Below are 23,898 nucleotides of genomic sequence, written 5' to 3' on the forward strand. Positions count from 1 at the left end.
TGCTGACAGCACAGCCCCACATTCCAAACCTACAGATCACTGCTCAAAGGTGGGAGTGAGGGAGTGCAGAAAAGGCAAGGAACCTCTGTACAGGAATATTAACCTGAATTTACAAAGGTATCAGGAAAGTGCACCTGGGGCATTTCACACCATTGGAAAATGCATTTGGAGTGAAAAGCTACAAAGCCCTGACATGGTTCTGGAGGAGTTCAGGGAGACCATCCAACATTTCAGTGAGGCTGTTCCATGTGCAGACAAATGAAGGATGATTTCCAGCACGTGGAGGAGCTCACTGAGGGAATTCCAAGGAAGCAGAACCCCACAGTTATGGCAATTCTGGAAGATCAGATTTCCCTCAGCCAGTTTCCTCTGCAATATCAACACTGACATCTCTAATCAGATCACATGTGGCTAAAACCTTTCCCTTCCTCACACTGCCAATCCTGGAATCCTTCCAAGGATGAGATGATTCCCCACAGCCCCAAAGGCATCCTAGGGATGAGATCCCTCGTTCAGGACAGATTTCCTGCTGAAAACAGAATGCCAAAGGACAGATCCCTTCCATGCAGGCTGAGAGTGGCAGTGAGCAGCAAGGACCCCTGATTTGGGGATGAGAAATTATGGAAATGGGCACAGGAGTGAGCCAAGACCCCTGGATTTACACAAACCTGCCCTGAGAGAACACATCTGGCTGGGGAATGATTGCAGATCTTTACTACAGCACCTCAGACTGACAAAAGGCTCCTGTTTGCTTTCACCAGGCAGGTGGAAGCTGCAACAAGGGTGAAAATTGAAAAAAAAATAACAGATCTTGTTTGACAGCCCAGCAGGGCCTGGGTGGGACTGGGGGGCAGCAGCTGTGTCCCCACTGCTCCCCCAAAATCAGGGAGAGAAAAGTGGAGATTTGGGCTTCACAACAGAGAACTGGAGTTCAGAAGGGTCTGGAGCCCCAGGAGAGGCTGAGGGAGCTGGGAAGGGGCTCAGCCTGGAGAAAAGGAGGCTCAGGGGGGCCCTTGTGGCTCTGCACAACTCCCTGACAGGAGGGGACAGCCGGGGGGGGTCGGGCTGTGCTCCAGGGAACAGGGACAGGAGGAGAGGGAACGGCCTCAGGCTGGGCCAGGGCAGGCTCAGGGGGGACAGCAGCAGGAATTTCCCCATGGAAAGGGTGGGCAGGGATTGGAACTGCCCAGGGGGGTTTGGAGTCCCCAACCCTGGAGGTGTCCAAGGAAGGACTCTGGCACTGAGAGCTCTGGGCTGGGGACAAGGTGGGGATCAGGCACAGGTTGGATTTGATGCTCTGGGGGGGCTTTTCCAAGCTCAGGGATTCCCAGTGATGGCCCAGAGATGCCACCAGCTCCACATGGACAGTGCCCATCCACTTCATATGAAATAAAAAATCCAAACCCAGCCAGAAATCCTCACTGCTCCCAAAATGAGGAGCCTTCCCTGTTCTGCCTTCCTTTGAGAGGGTTCATTTCCACTAGTGAGGTGCCAGACGTGCCAAATTTTAAACCTTAATTTTTAAAGGCTGAAAGAATCAAATAAAAACTCCTCGAACTTGTAAATGAGCCTCCACTTAAACAGAAAATCCTGAAATGCAAATTCCAGGCTTCCCACTCCTGCTGTTCCAGTCCCATCTCTAATGCTTCTCCAGCAGCAGCTCACTTGTGGAGCCAAATGTTTTAAAAAACACACAACTTTTCTGGTTTAAAAGTAATTCTGTCATCCCAAGCCTTACACCAGAGGAAGACAAAGACTTGGAACTATCTGTTTTTTCTCCTTTTTGAACTCTACAGCAGCTATTTCATTTAATCATTAAATTTTCCATCATTAACCTCCCAAAGATGCTGTAGAACAGAGCAGCCAATTGAGCTCCAACACAGATATTTACATTGCTTTTAAGACTGTGATAACTCAGCACAAACTTGGCAATGGTTTCCCTCACTGCAGAGTGCCAGGGGCTCTTCTGCTAAGAAAATCAGGTATTTTAGGGAAGCCAGGGAGAGTTATATATCCCTGCAATCAGCTACAACAAAGGATTCCCTTCTTCTTTGAGGGATATCAGACTTGCAAAGGGAGAGCAATAAAGTTCACAATCATTACCCAAACGAGCAGGAACAGGAGCAGAGCAGGAGTCGATTGCTGGAGCCAGGCCCAGCATTCAGCACGAGCCAAGGGAGGCTCTGGATCAGGGAGTCTGGGCTTGTGTGGGAGAAAGGTCAAACAAACCTAAGCCAGGCTCAGATAAACGTTTGTAGTAGTGGACTCTGCCCTTAGGGCTTAAACCAGGCTCAGGTAGAAGAAGGTTTGAATTTGTAATTGTCTCAGGCAGCTCTGCCTGGGGCACCAAAGCTGAGTGTGGGCCCAGCAGGGCCCAATGTGGGGCTCAGTAGGGCCCAACGTGGGGCTCAGCAAAACCCAACGTGGGCCTCAGCAGGGCCCAATGTGGGGCTTAACAAAACCCAACATGAGACTCAGCCCAGCTCAACGTGGGGCTCAGCAGGGTCCAATGTAGGGCCCAGCAAAACCCAAGGTGGGGCTTAACAAAACCAAACGTGGGGCTCTGCAGGGCTCACACCTGGCTTGAGCAGGTGTTGGCTCTCAGTCACTTTCTGGGCTCCAGGGTGTTTGTTTGGGGTATTTTTAGCACTTTTTATTACTTTTAAAGCTCTTTTTCAATGCCAGCTCCTCAACACACCCAGGATCACCACAGAGGGCAGTGCTGTGGGATTTGCTGTGGGATTTGTAATGATTGCAGCTGCAGTGCCATGGGAAGCAGATCTCCTGCTCCCATTCCCAGGAAGGACACACAGAGCATGGAGACAATGAGAACATCTCCAACCTTCCTCCATCCCTTTTCCCAGGCCAGGATCCTGAGCCCATGCCACCCCACACTGACCCTTTTGGGATGGATCAGAGGCCATCCCACCCCACACCCACACCTCATGAGATAGATCAGGGATCCTTTTGGGATGGACCAGGGATCCTTTTGGGATGATCAGGACCAGCCCCATACCTGCTGCTGGGAATTGTAGTCAAAGAGCCCCACGGTGGCCGCGGCCGAGTCCACGGGGACCTGAGTGCCAGAGTAATCGAACTGCAGTGGCTCCATGCCCACGTGCTCCATGGCATCCAGGGGCACACTCTGTGACTCCATGTTGGAGAAATCCTCCACAGGCTTGGCCCCGTTGGTGCTGGCCAGCTGGGCCAGGCCCTCGGAGCCGTTCTGGTTGGGGCCCAGCAGATCAACCTCGCTGGCAGAGTTCTGGCAGTTCCCGGGCGTGCGGCTGTGGGGAGGGAAAACGTGTCAGGGAAAAGGGCAGCAATGTCCTCAACCAGCAATGCTCCAGGGCAGCAATGCCCCAGGGCAGCAATGTCCTCAACCAGCAATGCTCCAGGGCAGCAATGTCCTCAACCAGCAATGCTCCAGGGCAGCAATGCCCCAGGGCAGCAATGTCCTCAACCAGCAATGCTCCAGGGCAGCAATGCCCCAGGGCAGCAATGTCCTCAACCAGCAATGCTCCAGGGCAGCAATGTCCTCAACCAGCAATGTCCCAGGGCAGCAATGCCCCAGGACAGCAATGTCCTAAACCAGCAATGTCCCAGGGCAGCAATGCCCCAGGACAGCAGCTCACCCTCCTGAACCCCCTGGAGGTGCTGGAGTATGAGGGGGAATAATAAAGACATGGTCTGAAATAGTTCCCTTAATTAATTCTACGGAGAAACTGATTTATTTAAAAAATATGAAATACATCTGGCCCTCTTGGCCATCCCAGAGCTCAGGGCACAGCAGTGTGTCCTGGTGGCTCTGGAGTGTCCCAGGGAGGAGACTCCAGCCCCTCTCTGGGCTCTGCCCAGGGCTGGAGTTGTGCCTCCTTGGCAGGGGCAGTTCCTGGGCTCAAGCCCCTGCCCGTGGCTCTGGTGCCACTGCTGGGCCTGGAGCAGAGCCTGGGACTACCCTGCCCCTCCCTGCACACAGGGACACACCCAGGGACACCCAGAGAAATACCTGGGGACACTCAGGGCCGAGGGCCCCTCTCAGTTGGGGCTCCTGTCCAGGAGCTCCCTCAGCCTTGGAGATGCTGCAGGCCCTGGGACATCCCTGTCACTCCCAGTGGAGTGGGAATGGAGTGGGAATTCCCAGCTTTCTTGGGAATGGGAAGGCTGAGCACCGTCCCTTGGCAAGTGCTGAATGAATTCCTGGCTTTGCTTCCCTTCTGTGCCCAGTTTTTCCTTTCCCCATTAAAATATTTCCACCTCAGCCCATGAGTTCCCACCTTTCCCCTTCTGATTCTTCCCCCCATGGCACTGAAGGGGATGCAGTGAGAGCCTGGAGGGGCTGAGCTGATGGCTGGGATTAGACCCAACATTGCTTAATTATTAATTGATTAATTAATAGCCAGCAATGCACATACCTGAAGTCTTTGACATCGGCGTCGATCCCGTTCTGAACAGGCAAACCATTGGATTTATCCATCACATCCCCCTCCTCCTTCAGATCTCCCAATTTATCTCCATCAAACGTGCCCTTGTTTTTCTTATCCCCTTTGTCATTCTCATCACTCTCTGCATCCCTTGGCCCCTGGGCAAAAGAGACATTGTTTTAATAAGCCGAGTTTTCAGATCAATTTTCCTGTTACCCCTAGATAGTAACAAATCAAAGACACATGTCCCGATAAAAGAAGTCACTTGCAAACATTAATTCCTACCAAAAAAAAATAGGTAAGAATACATAATTTTCAATTATAATCAAAGAAGTAAGGGAATTAGTTCTCACTCCTCCAAGAGGAGTTCCATCTATTCAGGTTTCTTCCATTTAGTAACTCAAGATTTGCTTTTATAGGCTCCAAAAATCCCATCCCAAAATAATTTTAAGGAATTCTCTTTCTAGATGGGACTTAAGCACTTCAAAATCAACACCAGCAAATGCTGCAGGGGCATAAAGTGAATCAGTGCCTGGCTCCGTGTCAGAGACAGCTCTTGACTGGACAAGTGTTGGAAAATCACCTCAGTTTTGGGGGTATCAACAGTGACTTCCAAGGCACAGCTCATTTAAAAACACTCAGATAAATCACTGCTTCAATCATTGGCTCCTGTAATCCTGAAGCACATTTCTTTGGGAGAAAAAGGGGAAAAAAGAGGATTTCTGTTCTATTGAGTATTTCATGAGTGGTGTTACATCTGCAGCGTTGTCTGCATTTTATTTCACTTGGGAGGACAATAAAGGGTGATGATGCCTGGGGCAGTGTTCTGAACAACAAAAGGGAGAGGAAAAACAACATAATTTATGATAAAAACCAGCAAGGGGCATATAAACATATTTATCAGAGGCAGCTTTGGTGCTGTCACAGGCACAGACATCCAAACCTTTGCACTTGACTGGAGGAGAAGTGCTCTGCACACAACATTTCTGCCTCTATCCACTGAACCCTTTTCCCTCTCTCTGATTGGAGGATTTTTCCCTCACATTTAGAGGAAAAAAAACTGTTCTGAAAGCAAAAATCTGTTGGTGTTGCTTCTTAAAGAAAATAAAATTGTGCTTCCTGGAAATGCCCCCTGTAAATGCAGCTTTGGAGCAATATTCCCCCAACCAAGGGGGTGCCAGCTGGGTCAGCACTGTCACCCTGACTGTGCTGAGGAGCAAACCCCTCCCTGACCCCACTGGGATAAACTGGCTCCTTGTCCTGATGCTCACACCCCAGAAATCCTCCCTGCTCAGCTCAGGGCTCTCGCAGCTTCCTGGGATCCCCTAAGGAGGGCCAGCGATGCCAGGAGGGCTGTGAAGCTGCAAAGCAGAGCATCCCCACGATGGTTTTCCACAATTTCTGGAGCCCTTTTCCCCACTGCAGGATGGCCTCGATGCCACCTCTCCCCACATCCTTAAATTCGAGGCTGTGCCCCTTCCCCACCCCCCCTCCCAAAACCCAGGGCTGCTGCCTTTTCCCCATGGGAACTCCAATCCCAGCTGTAAAACACGTCCATGCAGCAAGCAGGAATTCCAGGGAAGGCTGTGTGAGACCAGTGCATCTACTGGGAGGGGGTTTATCCCAAAAACCAGCATAAGGAAAACCTACAGGACAAGGATGAACACTACTGATGCCTAGAGGAGCTGGAGCAGAGGCTACACACAGAGTTAAGGAGAATAAAATGGGTATTTATTGAGAGGCCCACGAAAGGCCTCCAAAAGCCACACCCCAGCAATATCAGTGCCACAGTGGTGGCCCCTGCCCGGATGGCTCCAAGATGGAAGGAAAGGAGGGGGTTGGTCACAAAATCTTACACTTTTATAGGTTCTGGTTAATTTCCATGAACCCACCCTCCACCTTTCCACGTAGTTTGTGCTTAGGGCCTGAAGTTTGGAGAAACTGTCCTTGAGTTCTTCACTAGAATAGGACTGTTTTGTCTGCATCACCCTAGCCCATCAGAAAAGCACATCCAAGGAGAACAGGAAAACTTAAAACTAAAGGCATCACTATGCCATGACACTTATCATCAGGTAAAGAGGGGGTTTGGAGCTGGGGTCTCATTTCTGGGATCATCACATGGAGTTTGTGTCCTGAGGCAGCACCAAGGCAGGGACAGGTTTGTGAAACCTTTTCAAGGATTAGCTTGGATGGGGTGTTTCTGCTGGGGAGCTTTTCCAAGGATCCAGGGAATGCCAGCACCTCCCATCTCCCACCCCACATCCCCAAGGCAAGGACTAAACCTGCCCTGTTTGAGGGAAGAGCTGAACTGAGAGCAAAGAAAGAAACCTCTGCCCTGGAATGATTCCCAACCAAAGCAACCAAGCAGCAAAGGGAGAAAAGATGAGCAATGTGGGAATGAGGCACTTACAAATCCTCCTTTCCTTAGGCAGGAGTCTCCAGGAGAGGAGCTCAGCACATACTCCACCATGCTCACCCCCAGCCCTCCACTCTCCGAGCGTGGGGACAGCACCGAGTTCACTTCACTGTTCACATGGAAGCCCTGCCCGGGTCTTCTCTGCACCATAATTGGCTGGGAAACAGAGTGGTCTGCAACAAAAACATGGCAAATTCTCACAAGCACATCCAACTATTCAAAGCAGGCAAATTAAATCATTCAATACGTACTCCCCAGGGGCTTATTTGCACTTCGGGACTCTGCTGGTGTCCATTAGTAAAACCAGGATGACTTTCTCATTTTTTAAACACTACAATATGTAAACCTGCAAGTGAGACCTATGTTTAAAATGTGCACTTTTAACATTTAAGAAATTTAAAACTAATTAAATTAAGAAATTTAAAGGCTGCAATTAAAAACTCGAAGTTTTAGTTTTTAGTTTTAGTAAAATTCTTGCATTTGTACAGTGAAAAACAAACTCTGGATTGTCATTTAAAACATGACCCTGCTGCTCCACCAGCCTTGTGTTCTTTGTTCCATCAACTGTCGTGTTCATGTCACGATCAGAGATTTTTTTGGCTGCTCTTTCCTCAAGAGAAGGTTTCTGAGGAGTTCATTTCTTCTTCCTCCTCCCCCTGTCCTCCTGCACCAGCCCCAGCCCTTTGCCATCCCTGGAGCCTTTGAGATCCAGCCAGGACAGACTCAGAGTCTCCAAATCCTTCTGGGCTCTGCACAAATCCCTGGCTGGGCAGGAGGGAGTGACCCCAAAGGAAAGGGGAAAGGGGAAAGGGGAAAGGGGAAAGGGGAAAGGGGAAAGGGGAAAGGGGAAAGGGGAAAGGGGAAAGGGGAAAGGGGAAAGGGGAAAGGGGAAAGGGGAAAGGGGAAAGGGGAAAGGGGAAAGGGGAAAGGGGAAAGGGGAAAGGGGAAAGGGGAAAGGGGAAAGGGGAAAGGGGAAAGGGGAAAGGGATTCTGTGCTCCTGGCAACAGGCAGAGAGCCAAAAATAGCAGGGAGCAGGTCTGGGAATTGCCAGGGGCTGGTGGGACATGGAAGGGACATCAATATCCAAGGATGCTGACAGTGGAGCTTCCTCATGAAGCAGGTGAAAGAAATTCCGGTCTGTCACTGCTCCTGGCTAAATTTCCCTCCTTTTCCCACATGTGGCCACAAAGGGACTTGGGCTGGGGAGATTTTTTGGGGATAAAGCTTCCAGAAAAGGGAAAAGCCAGTTTTAACTGGCACTGCTGCCCAACTCAGGAGGGGAAGGAAGGGCAGGACTGCAGCTTTGAGCTGGGCTGGTTTTAAAGGGTCTAAATCTACAACTTTGGGGTAGAGTAAAACCCCAAATCCATGTGGGAGGCCTGTGGGCACGGATGGACAAGGGATGGAGCCAAGAAGATCCAGGCCTCAGCATTCCAGGGAGTCTGGATGGACTGGGGGGTTCTGGGGGATTTTGGGGGGCAGGGACCTCAGCTGCTGCTCCCTTATTTCAGGTGAGCCAAGAGGAAACTTCCCAGCCACTGAGGGAGGGCTCTGGGAGCTGTGGGATTAATGGGAATCACAAAGGGAGGGATGGGAGGGGCTTGGACTCCTGAGATGTGGCACCAGGAGCAGGAAATGCCACTCTCAGCTGCTCCCAAAGCCTGGCTCAGCCCTAATCCCCCTCAGCTCCAGGCTGGACTAAGCCAGGCCCAAGGTGCTCCCAAGGGCTGGGACAGGCAGCAGCTCCCCAAAATCCCCCCAGTGATCCAGGCAGGCACATTCCAGAAGCTCTGTCCCCTTTGCACAGCCATTTCTCAGTGTAAATAATAAAACAAGGGCTTAGCACTATCCCAAAGCCTTCCATTTAAAAATGGCTATTTTCATCAGGGGAAACCCCACATAACACTAAGGTAAATCCTATTTCCTGGGACCATTAAATCCCATTCATTGGGAAATGTAAATCCCATTTCCTGGGAGCTGCACCAACACCCAGCAGTGTTTCAGGAGCAGATTCATCACACAGAAACCATGGATGGAACAAATCAAAGGTCAGCATTTCAAACCCAGCACTTGCAGATTTTTGTTTTTTTCCTAAAACCAACCGGAATACTCTCCCCCAAAGTTCAAAATCAGGGAGAGTTTCTGAGCCAAGAACAAAATCCTTGGCAGATAAAATTCAATACTAATTCAAAACCTTTTTTTTTTTCTTTTTAAACTGAATGTTGCTCTCCCCTCAAGTCCAAAATCAGAGAGAGTCTGTGATGCAAGAACAAAATCCTTGGCAGATTTAACTCAACACTAATTCAAAACATAATTTTATTTTTTTAACTGAATGGTGGGTTTTGGGTGGCGGGATTAGTATTTAAAAAATGAAGAGTTTTTTTTTTTATTCATCTTGTTCTCCAGTATCTTTATTCAAACTTTCAGCTGATCCAAGGCAGAAAACACATCAGAAATTGATATTTTAAGGGAAATTTAAGATTTATAAGCACATTAACTCGAATTTACACATATTCACATTACACAATGTTCTGACATCCATGGATATCTTAATTTTATCACAAAGCAATGTGAGGTTTCCTATTTGTTTTTTAATATATAAACCAGATGGGTTTTAAAATCTTTTCAGAGCTGTGTCATCCAGCCTGGCCAGTGACTTGGAGTAAAATAAGTTGCACATTTCTGTATTTAACCCCATCTAAATTAAGGAAATAATTGAGCTACCTGATGTTCCCCAAGCACTGTCTCTCCACTGATCTCCCAGAAATATCCCTTTTGGTCCATCTTTGCTGGAATCATCAGATTCCCAAAACTTTTTACCCGGCAACAGCTGCTGCAATTAAAAAAAAAAACAAAAACAAACAAAAAGAAACAAAAAAGAACAAAACAAAGCAAAGCATGATTAAAATAAGTATAAACTGCAAACAGAAACCATAAGCATCTCCCTTCTATCAGGCATCAATCATTAAACACAACTGATATAATTCAAATATTGATATCTGTGAGGTGAAAGCTGAGGGAACAATTCCATCTCCCCATTCCTGATTTTCCTCCCACTCCAGGAATGCCCCACACACCAGACACTCACACTGCCACTCTGCACTCACAGCAAAACACAAAGGAGGGGGAATATCAAGGAAAAACAAAGGAGGGGGAATATCCTGATCCAAACATTTTCCTGAGTTCACCTGGGAGCTCCCAGCACAAACTCCTCCCTCCCAATGGGAGCTGCTGCTGCAGGGACAGGAAAACAGGGATGGGACAGCTCAGATCCCAGCTGTCCCTTCTGCTGCAGGGGTTCTTTGGGAACAATGTCCCTGGGTGGGGACAGGGGATGGACAGAGCCACACTGGGAACGGGACACAGCCACAGCTCTGCACAGGAAGAATTCCCAGAATTCCCATTCTTTAGGTGTTTGGGGACATCTTCACCAGGATACCTCCACTCTCAGCCAGGGGACAATGTCCCAGTAAATGCCCTGGGTGGGATGGATGGAATTCCCAGAGGAAACTTGAGCACATTAACCACAAATGAGCCCTGCCTAAGGCTGGGGTAAAACTGATCAGAACCTGAACCTGCCTGAAATGACAAACAAGAATCATCAGACATGGGGATCTCTGCTCTGTACCCCAGTGGTGATAAATCCTGGCTGGTATTCTTGATTTTATATCAAATTCAGTATCTTGACTGATATCCAGTGAAATATCCTGATAACCACGTCAATACCCTGATCTGATATCAAATTCAGTATCCTGACTGATATCCAATGAAATATCCTGATAACCACATCAATACCTTGATTTGGTATCACATTCAATGCTCTGATTGACACCAAATTCAATACCCTGATAACCTCTTCAATACCAAATTCAATGCCCTGACTGATATCAAATTCAATATCCTAGCCACTTCAATACCTTGATTTGATATCAAATTCAATATCCCGGCTGATCTAAACCCCAGTGATAAGTGCAGCAGCAGAAATGCAGATGTAAGGCCAAACGTGAGGAGCAGATCAGCTGCAGCAATAAGGGATTTCACAGCTCTGCTGTTTTCAAGCACAAAGTTCTGCTCTTCATTTCCTCCTCAACTCAACAAAGACCTGTTTGTTTACAAAACCCATCAGTTTTCAGGCTCATTTCTGACAGGATTTCTCCTCACACCCTCCACACGGCGTAGGCTGCTCGAGGATAAAAGCAGGGCCTTGCCCCATGCTCCCCCTGCTGCAATCCCAAAATAACTCCAAACGGGAGGGCAGGAGGCTCCCATGAGCACCAATCATTCCCAAACGTGTTCCTCCATCTGCACGGGGCAGCAGGTGAAAGCCAAACCACTGCTCTCCAGTATTTAAAACATCAACACACACCAGGTGTCTTGCAAATTTTTTTAATCTTCTGTCATTCCTGTATTTCTTCAAATGCAGCTTTTTTTAATTTTTCCTGCTGTTGCCACAGTGCATAAATAGCAACTCACCTCATGGTATTCCTGAACAGAAAGCAGCACAAACTGATTAAACTAAATTTTAGTGGCAATTAAACACTTCCCATTTCCCCAGACCACACCACACAGTGCAGAACACAAAACGTTCTGCAGCCACAGCTCCAATCATGGAATTCTGGAATGGTCTGGATTGGAAAGGACCTTAAATCCCATCCAGTGTCATCCCTGCCATGGCAGGGACACCTCCCACTGTCCCAGGTGCTCCCAGCCCCAATGTCCAGCCTGGCCTTGGGCACTGCCAGGGATCCAGGGGCAGCCACAGCTGCTCTGGCAATTCCATGGCAGCCCCTGCCCACCCTGCCAGGGAACAATTCCTTCCCCAGATCCCATCCAGCCCTGCCCTCTGGCACTGGAAGCCATTCCCTGTGTGCTGTCCCTCCATGCCTTGTAAAAATCCCTCTCCTGTATCCTTGAATGAAAATTGCTAAGGTTGGCAATTACTCTGCTCTGCTCATTCTTTCCTGCCTCTGTCCTGCAAGGCCATACCCCCCTCCCATCCTTTATTTCTACTCGGGAAGGAATTCCTGTCTGGCACGGTGGGCAGGGGCTGCCATGGAATTGCCAGAGCAGCTGTGGCTGCCCCTGGATCCCTGGCAGTGCCCAAGGCCAGGCTGGACATTGGGGCTGGGAGTACCTGGGACAGTGGGAGGTGTCCCTGGGGGGGAAGTGGATGGGCTTTGAGATCCCTTCCCACCCAACCCACTCTGGGACCCTCTCACACCTGCAGCAGCTCCAGCACACCTGGGTCTGTAACAGCATTTCCCTGCTCGTGGGCATCTGAAGCTCATCCAGCCCTTCCCTGTTTGCTCTGCTCTCCTCTGCCCCTTTCCTAAGGAAAACAAAACCTTTACCAACTCAATCCTGCAGAACTGCACCCCAAAACATTCTGAATTTTGCAGTGAATCACACAGAAGAGTGACAAAACATTTTAATTCTCGCTATATCCCACACACCCCCTGCTCCTGTACAAAGTACCCCAGCTCTGTCCCCTCCAGTCTAATCTTTCTCCACCAAAAGCACCACTACAACAAAAGTTTCCAACTGGAAGTTCTGTACCATCAGCAGGAACAAACAGAAGATAGATGTTTACCTCACACGGAGATTCCAGATCTATTTACTCCTATCAGGGAAACCCAAAAGCCAATATTAACAGATGCTAACGGGGGGCTTTGTTCTGTCAAGTGCTGCTCCAACCAACACACAGCTTTAGCAAGCAGCAATCATCTGCACTGAATTATGCAACAGGCTGCCAAGACAATGAATTTTTCCTCAGGGAAAGTTGTCAGTTGCAATGGAAGGAAAAAAAAAACCCGGTATTTTAAGTGACTCTCATGCAGTTCTGCAGGTTGGAATTTTAAAAAGAACAAGCAGTGGTTTAGAACGAGCGTCGTTTATTCACTCCCTGGTTTTTATTAAAATTGACCCTATCCAGTATGAAAATAATCCTGCTAAGCCCTCTTACAAAGGACTTACGAGATAGACCAATATTCAATTTAGCAGAGCAGGGAGGAGGGGAGGACTTACCCATCAGCAACAAAAGCAATTCTTCCAGCAGCCAGGGCACAGAGATCCCACTGAGATGGGATTATGAATTAGACAAATTAAGAAAACTGATCCCCCTCAGACAAGGCAAATATTAAGATAAAAGCAGCCATCTGTGCAGTGGGGAACTGGGCTTATCTGCAGCAACAGGTAGGGAAGGCAGAGCGGGTATTTACGGGTATTTACAGGTCCTGCTCTGCTTTACAAAGCCGGAGATGTTATCGACCCTCCCCTGCTGCTGCCGGCTCGGGCCGGGAGGGGAGCACCCGGCAGCAAAGCCGGCCCTGCACTGCACAGCACAGCTCTGCACTGCACAGCACAGCTCTGCACAGCCCCTGCACTGCACAGCTCTGCCCTGCATTACACAGCCCTGCACTGCACAGCTCTGCACAGAACAGCCCCTGCACTACACTGCACAGCCCCTGCACTGCATTGCACAGCTCTGCACTGCACAGCTCTGCCCTGCATTACACAGCTCTGCACTGCACAGCCCCTGCACCGCACTGCACAGCCCCTGCACTGCATTACACAGCCCTGCCCTGCACAGCCCCTGCACTGCATTACACAGCCCCTGCACTGCACAGCACAGCTCTGCACAGCCCCTGCACTGCACAGCTCTGCACAGCACAGCCCCTGCACTGCATTACACAGCCCTGCAGTGCACAGCCCCTACACTGCATTACACAGCCCCTGCACTGCACAGCCCCTGCACGGCACAGCCCCTGCACTGCATTACACAGCCCTGCACTGCACAGCCCCTGCCCTGCGCAGCACAGACCCTGCACAGCCCTGCCCTGCACTGCAGTCCCTGCACAGCCCCTGCACTGCACTGCATTACACAGCCCCTGCCCTGCACAGCTCTGCACTGCCCTGGGACTCCCACCGCTCACAGCTTCAGAGAGAAGCAGCAGCATAGGATTGGGAATGTCTGACCATTCCCTGTGCTCTTGTTCAGGTCTGCTCCCGGCCCTGCCCTGAGTTTTCCTGAAGTGCCAGGGGAGCTGCTGTGGCATCATCAGCAACTTGCTCCACTGCTCCTATCTCCATCCCGGCCCCAGTGCTCCCATCCTTGCCCCTGTGCTCCCATCCCCATCCTGGCTCCACTCCCATTTCCAATGCTGCCAGCGCTGGGGAAACTGAAAAACTCAACCCAAACATTATTCCCAACTGCCAGTACTCCCCAGCTGCCAATGAATCATAAATTTATGGGGCCAATGAATCATAAATTTATGGGAACACAGCAAAGGCCTCAGTAGCATGGAAAGCAGAGGCACAAGGCTTTAGTTTGGGGTGGTTTTATTCTTCGTTTCTGTTTGCTTTGTGGTTTTTTTCTTTAAACCAGGCACAGAACTGTCCAGTCCCAGAGTGACAACTGTGACTGTGTCCCTCTCCAGGGCCTTCTCCAGGACCTGCCCAGCTGCACCAATGGGGCATTAACCACGGACATGGGCACAGAATCATGAATATCCTGGAATATCCACGGGGGTGTCATGGATTCCATCTCCTGGCCCTGTCCAGACCCCCCAGCAATCCCCCCTGTCCATCCCTCGGGGCCGTGCCCATTCCCTGGGGAGCCTGGGCAGTGCCCAGCACCCTCTGGCTGAGGGAAGAACCTTTCCCTCATCTCCAGCCTGAGCCTGCCCTGGCCCAGCTCCAGCCCTTCCCTGGCTGCTGTCCCTGTCCCAGGGAGCAGAGATCGGAGCTGCCTCTCCAGGTTCTGGTGTTCCAGAGTTCCCCTCCAACAACCCCCAGGGGCTGCAGGAATTTCACTGCCCACACTCAGTGATCCCAGCACTGCCACCTGCAAGGGCAGCAGCCCAGCAATAATTAAACACCTTCAGTTAAATATAACATTTCTTACCAGCATTTCTCTCTCAGGGCAGGGTGCAATTCCCTGCTACTCCCAATATTCCAGGTTTGAAGTTAAGCACCCCCAGTTGCCTCATGGCTCTGTGTCCTCATCCTCCTCCCACCCTCAGGATTAAGTTTCACCAGCAACTCACCCAGCTGCTCCTTGACTCCAGACACAGACTTTGCACAACCTACTCCAAATCCAAGGTCCCAAATGCCTGTAAAGGGCTGGGGACAAACCCAACTGCACCTCACAGCCCCTGAGTGCTGCCCACCATCCCCAGAGACTGCACCAACATTCCCTGCTGCAAAGCTACAGACCCAAGGGATTTCAGCAAGGAAAAGCAGACATGCAGCTCCCCATCCTGAGGCTAGGGGAGAAAGGGAACTTGCAGGGCTTGTGTTAAAGATGAGGGTCAGGACTGTGGGATCAAGGCCTTAAGGGCCACATGTGCTGGGCTGAGCCACAGCACCAAAATCCCACATGGAACAAAGCTCCAAGGTGAGTTCCTTCACCCCAGAGAACAGCCTGGACAAGGTCCTGGAACACAGTGACAACATTTCCTGTCCCCAGAGCTGCTTTCAGCATTACTGACCATGGTCACACAGCAGCACAAACCTTTCACAGTCTGAAGTGGAGAAAAAGGGGTCTGGGCTCTTTTCAATCCCTGCTTGAGAAAATACTGCACTTCCACTTGCTGGAAATTCGGGATGAGGCTGGGAGTCTGAGGATGGAAACAGCCCCAAGAGAGATGAAAGTTGTGGGGGTTTTAAAGTATCCTTAATGTTCCCAGATAGGGATATCTGTTGATCTCCAAACATGATCTACATTCTGAGAGCAGGATAGATAAGAGATTTAACTGTTTGACAGTGCCCTTTAAAAACTGCTCTGATGTCTTCAAAAACTCCTTCAATCACTGAAATTACGATGGTGCTTAACAAGGAGCAAGAAAACAAGATAAAAGAAATTTAACACCAAATGCAGAAACACTCTTCATCTTTCTCCTCCTGGTCTTTCACTATCAATTTATTTCATTATCATTTATTTCAGACTTTCTGACTTTCTCCCCAAGTTTCCTCCTCATTCCAGGATCAGAAGAAGGGGTGGAAACACCACCACACCAGTTAAGGCATCTAAACGGCACAAAATCCAGGTGAGGAACATGGTTCTGAAAGCCACCACAGATCCCGTGGGATCCCTGAAATCAGCCTTGGAGAGACAGAGAAAAAATTCAACAGATAAAGAATGAAAACTCTGAGACTGAGGGAGAAAAACCCAAGAGAAACAAGAAATAGTGGTTTAGCTGAAAGAGAAGGGTGAGATGTCACCTTTCCTGGAAAAACCCGCTCATTCCAGCATGTGGAAAAGCCCAGTGACAAAAAGATACCATTGCCAAAACTTTCTGCATCACAGTTACAAGAAAGGGGGAAAAAAATGAGTCATCACTGGAAGGCAAAGCTCCAAAACACAAACCCAAACTCGCTCCTCTCAGGAATGCCTAAATAAACCAAAAGCTGGGAGAACTCAGCATTTTTAGGAATTCCTTCAGGCATTCCAGCTCCCTGACCCTGTGTCATGCTAAGCAAAGCTGAGTGCTGTGCTCACTGTGAACCTGCTCCCAGCCAGCCTGGGCTCTCTCTGAAAATGAACCTCCTGCCCAAATGAGGTGTCACAAAATCATCTCCTGGGAACATTCCCACCCCCAGCATTCCACAGGCAAGCTGCACATGGAGCACAGCAGCTGCTGTGCAGCAGCTTCAGGCAGCTTTTTAATGTCAGGTTTGCTCCTTTGAAAGTCATTTTCACCTCCTCTTAGTCAATAGTCTTGGGATAAATTAATCCAACCTGGAGAAACGGATTTTCCTCTCAAGTCAAATCAAAATCCAACCCTGGATTATGGTTTTCCACAAAAGGAAAGGAGAAGGAGGGAAGGGGGAAGAAGGGAAGCAACAGGGGAAGGAAGGACGTCTTTGACCTGAGAGAGGACACCTTCCTGTGTGTCCCACCATGCCACAGTCCTGGTTTGCTCTTTTCTCCAAAACAGAAACTTCCAGGTTCCAGGGAATTTTATTTCTTAAACCTGGGTCATGCACAGGGTAATAGACAGGACAGACTAAATGTGGAGGAAATAAACTGGTCTGAACTTGAGAGGAGCATCAGACTTGACCAAGCTGAGCTGTCACACATGACCATCCTCCTACCAGACAAGATTTTCTCCTCTGTCCTTCCACAAGGGAATCACTAAAGCCAAAAGGAAGCAGGCAAGGCAAAGAAGCCTTTCCATCCAACTTCAGGAACCTACAGGAACAAGTTTTCTTTCAGGTCACCCTAACAACAGATAAATTCTCTTTTTTCCAAGAAAACCAGTGGGCATTTCCCCCCAAATCTGCCACCTCCTCAATGCTGTGAGAGATTAACTGTGGCTGGGTTCTGTGAAGTTCCAGCTGCAGGCCCATTATCTCTGCCCTGCCCTTATCCCTCCTGCAGCCCTGGCTCATGCTGCTCAGTTACTGCAAACCTTAAACACAGCCCTGGCCTTGCTGCAAGAGCCAGGAAAAAGGTGGCCAGGACTGGAAACAGGGCAGCAGACAATGCCCCACAGCACAAGGGGGTGTGAGCTCAGTGAATCCCAAAATAAACCTGCTCCAAGGATTGGGACACCTGTCCCCTGACAGATTTCGAGCTGTTGCTGTCCAGCCACTCTCTCCTGTTGGATGAGCCGAGGGGTGGAGGTTTAGCTGTTCCTCCCTCCAAGATGGATTCCAGCCTGGCAGGTTTGGGGCCTGGCAGGTCTGGGGTTGGATCAGCCACACACACACAGACAGACAGACAGACAGACACACACACACACCTCACAGGCAGGACAGAGAACCCTCAGCACCACATTCGTCCCAGCAGCCTCAAAAGCTGCTATTTCATTTCCTCCCCCTCCCAAAACACTGATTTTTTTCTCCAGGCCTCTCACTTACCTCTCCCATAGCCCGTCCCTCCAGAGCCAGCGCTTGGAAATCGTGATTCAGTTCATCCATGGAACGCACCTATTCACACATGGGGGAGAAAAGACCATGAGGAAATGCTTTTATTTGCTGGTATTTTTATATCAGCAGTTTATAGCCATTTTTCTGCTCCAGACTGAGAGCTACATTCCACAGGAGAGCCTGTAACAAGATTATGGAGCTCCAGAGGATGACTTACCTTTAACACTCCCAGCAGTTACAACATTTATATATTTTCATTACTAAATACACACATGTATTATTACACACAGATTTATTTATTTATGTGTTAGATTTACACATGCACAAGAAAGGAACAACCAGTTCAAGACATACAAAGCCAAATGTCTCTGCTGGTATTTCACAGTGGTTTCAGGTGAGGGAGTCAAGGCATGAGAAGCCAACAGAAAGTGGGAAACAAGGAAAATCTGTATAAACCTGGCAAATTCACCTTCAGGTTACACTGACACGAAGGAGAACACCACAATGGTTTGATTTGGTGAAAACGGAGTTATTTAGAGCAGAAAAAAAAAAAAAAAAAGAGGCATAAACTATTGGATAAGTTGCTAGAACCATAGAATGTCCTGAGTTGAACAGATCCATGGGGATGATCCAAATCCCCTGTCCCTGCCCAGACCCCCCAGCAATCCCCCCTGTCCATCCCTCGGGGCCGTGCCCATTCCCTGGGGAGCCTGGGCAGTGCCCAGCACCCTCTGGCTGAGGGAAGAACCTTTCCCTCATCTCCAGCCTGAGCCTGCCCTGGCCCAGCTCCAGCCCTTCCCTGGCTGCTGTCCCTGTCCCAGGGAGCAGAGATCAGCCCCTGACATGGGCTGGATACGTTGCAAATGCAGGAAAACTTCTCCTGCTTCTCATTCCCAAATCTCAGCTGCTGAGCACACAGGAGGAAGCAAATTTACAAAGAAACCCCAACTCTGGACTCGAGGCCAAAGCACAGCAGCTGAGCCACGTGCTGGGACTGGGAGCAGGGACTGCCCTCCCCAGCAGCACCCCACACTGGCAGGAACTACTCCCCTCCTACTCAGTGTCTGCACTCCCTGCAGCCCAGCAGGGCCAAGGCTCCTCTCTGCTGAGCAGGGAGGAGTTTATAAAGCACTTTTAAATGAGTAATGCCCACACTGATCCAGGCCCCTTGAAGGATGCTGTAGGTTTACACACAGGGTTTAGTCCTGTGGCCAAGGAAAGAGCTCAGCAATACCTGGTGGGTGAGTACAGGACAAAAAAAAAATCAAAAAAATTGGTATAATGCTCATGGCCCACCAGTGAGCAGCACTGTAACGTTACACCACCACCACCCCGACTTCTGATACTGCAGCACCACTCCCAGCAGGACCAAGACCTTGGGATTATCTTTTGTTTCTATTCTAAGACAATATTCTTGAGATCTCAACTCAGAATCAGATGGAAGAAAGCACGACATTAACCTGCAGAAATCCCCTCCAGTCTAAATTCTTCTATTCTTTGGTCATCATACTTTGCAAAAGATTAGTGGTATATTATTGAATTATTTAATAGATATTTACATAATTTGGAAATCCTCAGGGGTCAGGCACTCAGAATCCCAGTTTAAAAATCAGGTATCTCTTGTTCCTGTATCTCAGCTCAGGTATCTTCAGTTCTGCCTCAGCCTTGCCACCTTTTGCAGTGACATTTATCACATGGGACACCGACAGAGAGTGAATGTCCTTCCCAAACCTGCAGCCCCACGGACTTTGCTCCCCTGCCAGCTCCATCCCTGTTCTGCAGCTGGCACAGCTCAGCTGCCTGGTGCCACACAAACGTCACTGGGACCAAATCCTTCATGGAGCACTTCGAGCTGAACTCGTGGGAAGTGCTGCAACCTCCAAATGTGCCAAACCACAGAAGCTGGCAGAGAGCAAATGATTGTTTCCATCAGACATCCGAGGAATGGAGAAGTTGTACAGAGAGATTCAGAAGGTGATGTGAACTCATCACTGCTGAAGTGATATCCCAGCAAACCACAGAAGCCACTGCAAAGGCTGCTCTGAGTGTGTCCAGCAGCTTCCCCAAAACAAATCATCTCCCAGGGGTGGCTGCTGAGCTCTGGGAACCTCAAACCAAAGCTGCCATGAAGATCCACTCACTGCATTCCCAGCAAAACCCAAAAGGATATTATGTGGTATTTGTATTTGATTTGGTCAGCATGGAATGGTTTGGCTGGGAAGGGGCATTAAAGCTCCTCCAGTGCCACCCTGCCATGGCAGGGACACCTCCCACTGTCCCAGGTGCTCCCAGCCCCAATGTCCAGCCTGGCCTTGGGCACTGCCAGGGATCCAGGGGCAGCCACAGCTGCTCTGGCAATTCCATGCCAGCCCCTGCCCACCCTGCCAGGGAACAATTCCTTCCCATATATCAAATTTAAACCTATTCTCTGTCAATTTGAAGCCATCTCCTCCTGTCAGCCCAGCTCCTGTCTATAGTCCCTCTCCATTTTTCCCTGCAGGGTAAAGGCCACAATGGATCACCCCAAAGCCACTTCTTTTCCAAGCTGAACAATCCAAATTCTCTCAGCCCTTCCTCCCAGCAGAGGTGCCCCAGCCCTGCAGGTGACCTGGTGTCTCCTCTGGACTCGCTCCACCAGGACAATGTCACACAGGAGGAACAGGCTGCCTCCATCCCCCTCCCAAACATCCCCCAGCCATGATTAAAAGCAGAAAATAAAACCTGCCTTCTCTATCAAGCCATCAGAGGTGAGGAAACGAAGAAATTATTCATTCACAGGTACTTCATATCCCTTATCATCTCTCTTTCAAGAATCCTAACTAATACGGATAAAAGCATTTTCTAAATCAGGCCTTTGTGCCTGATTTTGGCCACTCTGTTTTCAAAGTGCCCATAAACAGCAATTCTCAGGCTCTTTCTCTCAGTCACTCAGCTCCTTTACCTTAATTGATCATTGGATCTATTTATTTGATTTTCAAAGACTGAACCCAAAAGATCCTTTTCCCATTTCTCAGTGCCTGTAATTTTAAATACACATTTTCACCTGATTGCACACAAATATCACAAGGCTCTTTCGTTTTCATTCCAGGAAGGACAAAGTGTCTGAAACAGCAGAACACAAAGCAAAAGCCATGACTTCCAACACCTCTTCATTCCAGAAGCCAGGGATTCCTCTGGAAAGGCAATTAAACAATAGAGTTCATCTTCCACCTCATCAGGATCTGCTCTTGTTAACGACCCCTGAGCAGCACAGAGCAGAGCCAGCATGGTGTAAACATCCACGGAGACACAACTTCTCCCCAGATGAGCACTGACACCGATGAGATTTGATTACCAGAAAATGTGGCTCACCACTGAAGCAGAGCTTTGAAAGAAATCCAGAAGACAACGCCAGGATCAATCGGCTGCACGAGGGAGCGATGCCCTGACATCCGGGTGTGATGTGACACCCCGGCTCCTGGGAGGGACAGGTGAGCTCCACGAAGTGCAGGAACCAGGAATCACACACAGAGAGGGCACCTGGAGTCCAGTGACCCAACCAAACCTGAATCCTGCTGCTCTGAGCCAGCAGCACCCCAAGGCTGCCCCTGTTCCATCCATGGCAGGCAGGCTGTGCCTCTGGAAAGGGATGTGGGTGCACATCCTCACAGGAGCCACCGCTGCCTTCCTGAGCATCAGAGAACTCCTCCCCTCTGCCCACAGTCACTCTGGAACCCCACATCACAGCATGAAGGCTCTGGACACGAGAACCACACTCGAGAACAAGTTCCAGAGCAGATTCATTGCACAAAAACATCCCTCCCCTCACCACAGAACGTGTGCATGCACCCCGGAATGATGTCAATCTCATTCAAGAAGAGCAATTTCCACACACTAATACAGGAATGTGTGTCACTGTAACACACTGCGGCTCCAGCCATTCCACTGACTCAGAAATCATTCCCTGCCTGCCCGGTGGGAGCACACATCCCAAAGTGGGATTCACTTCCAGCCACGCCAAGAAACTGGAGCTAAACCACAGGATCACTGAACTTCCAGAGGCTGGGGAGAATCCAGAGAATTCAGAATGCAGAGCCTCTGCTCTGCACCAGCTCTCACCTCTGTGCTGGAAAACACGGGATAAAGATAAAGCAAGACACAGCTGGGGTCTCACTGCATATCCATGAGACACAGCTGGATTTGACTGCACACCCCCACAGACACAGCTGAGGTCCCACTGCACATTCTTTTCTGTCAGATCTCTAAAATCTCATTCGTTCTCCCAAATCATGGAATCCCTGAGGCTGGAAAAGATCTCTGAGACCATCAAGTCCAGGTTGTGCCTGATCCCCACCTTGTCCCCAGCCCAGAGCTCTCAGTGCCAGAGTCCTTCCTTGGGCACCTCCAGGGATGGGGACTCCAAACCCCCCTGGGCAGTTCCAATCCCTGCCCACCCTTTCCATGGGGAAATTCCTGCTGCTGTCCCCCCTGAGCCTGCCCTGGCCCAGCCTGAGGCCGTTCCCTCTTCTCCTGTCCCTGTTCCCTGGAGCACAGCCCGACCCCCCCGGCTGTCCCCTCCTGTCAGGGAGTTGTGCAGAGCCACAAGGGCCCCCTGAGCCTCCTTTTCTCCAGGCTGAGCCCCTTCCCAGCTCCCTCAGCCTCTCCTGGAGCTCCAGACCCTTCCCAGCCCCATTCCCTGCCCTGGACACGCTCCAGCCCTTCAGTGTCTCTCCTGTCTCGAGGTGCCCCAGCAGTGCCAGTACAGGGACAGTCACTGCCCTGCTCCTGTTGGTCACACAGCTGCTGACACAGCCCAGGTGGCAGTGACCTCTGGCACACCTGGGCACACCTGGGCTCATGCCCAGACTGTCACCAGCACCCCCAGGGCCTTTCCCAGCTTTCCAGGCTCTGCTCCAGCCTGCAGCTGCTGAGGGTTGTGGTGACCCACGGGCAGGACCCTGCATTTGACCCCACTGATCCTCCCAACCCTCCTGGCCTCACACTGGGGCTCCAGGGGCCTTTCCCAATTCCAAGAGCAGACACCCAGTCCTATTCAGGAGGTCAAAAAGCACGGAATGCTTTCAGCTATCCCACACTGCAGACTGCAACAACCCAAACCCATTTCTCCCACAGTCAATGGCCACTTCAAACCTCACACACTGCAGAGGAGCCTCTGAGCAGCTCTGAGCCAAACACATTCACGGGGAATTTCCAGCCCCTCGAGCTGCTCATTTGTGCCAGGCAGCCACCTCACACAGGACAACTGCACTTTCTTTCCTTTTAAATATGATGAGACAGCCTCAGCACCACAGAACTCAGTGACAACAACTCAGAAGTAAATAAGCAAATGCTTTCCTTGTCCCAAAGCTACCCAGACACCAGCCCCTGTCCATGTCTGGAACACTTCTGAATGACAGAGCTGCACCAGACAGGGACAAAGCACAATTGCAGCAAGTGAGGATGTTCTGTGTGCTGATACCTGCTGCTCATCCACCACCCCACAACCCAGGCAATGACACTTTTCCCTGTCTCCAAGCCCTTTAACACACCCTGTCACAGATTTAAGTTTTCCAAATTATCTCATCCAGAATAGCAAAGACTCAGATGCTCATCACAGACATCAAACACCCCAGGGCCTGGATCACCCTGGAGAGTGAGAGTGGAGGAACAACCCACACTCAGGGACTGGGACTGAACCCTCCTGCTCCAGCTCTAACAGCACCCCAAACCAGGCCTGGTGTCCCCTGGGGTAAAAATCTGCAACACAGCAAAGGGGTCACCAAGATGCCTCCAGGGCTGGAGCCCCTCTGGAGCCAGGCTGGGAGAGCTGGGGGTGCTCCCCTGGAGAGGAGAAGGCTCCAGGGAGAGCTCAGAGCCCCTGGCAGGGCCTGGAGGGGCTCCAGGAGAGCTGGAGAGGGACTGGGGACAAGGCATGGAGGGACAGCACACAGGGAATGGCTTCCAGTGCCAGAGGGCAGGGCTGGATGGGATCTGGGGAAGGAATTGTTCCCTGGCAGGGTGGGCAGGGGCTGCTATGGAATTGCCAGAGCAGCTGTGGCTGCCCCTGGATCCCTGGCAGTGCCCAAGGCCACGCTGGACAGGGACAGTGGGAGATGTCCCTGCCATGGCAGGGGTGGCACTGGATTATCTTCAAAGCCAACCAAACCACCTGAGATTCCACAAAACCAGAATTCCAGCACTCCCCA

General features: G+C 50.2%; 1 protein-coding gene across 6 annotated transcripts in view; it reads right to left on the reverse strand.

The window, feature by feature from the left end:
- PUM1 (pumilio RNA binding family member 1) overlaps window positions 1–23,898 on the reverse strand; it is an 80,290-nt gene that overhangs the window by 43,269 nt on the left and 13,123 nt on the right. For 4 of the 6 annotated variants that reach the window (XM_088178471.1, XM_014887599.2, XM_088178468.1 and 1 more), the window contains exons 3-7: window positions 17,705–17,773; window positions 9,566–9,674; window positions 6,835–7,013; window positions 4,416–4,582; window positions 3,017–3,287 (exon numbers count right to left, since the gene is read on the reverse strand). In XM_088178471.1, the coding sequence (XP_088034597.1) occupies window positions 3,017–3,287; window positions 4,416–4,582; window positions 6,835–7,013; window positions 9,566–9,674; window positions 17,705–17,773 (795 nt within the window). The remainder of the gene's footprint in view (window positions 1–3,016; window positions 3,288–4,415; window positions 4,583–6,834; window positions 7,014–9,565; window positions 9,675–17,704; window positions 17,774–23,898) is intronic. The other 2 variants (XM_088178469.1, XM_088178472.1) reach the window with 1 other exon arrangement.

The sequence above is a fragment of the Sturnus vulgaris genome, chromosome 24 (assembly GCF_052056855.1).
Source record: "Sturnus vulgaris isolate bStuVul1 chromosome 24, bStuVul1.hap1, whole genome shotgun sequence".
Taxonomy (NCBI): Eukaryota; Metazoa; Chordata; class Aves; order Passeriformes; family Sturnidae; genus Sturnus; species Sturnus vulgaris.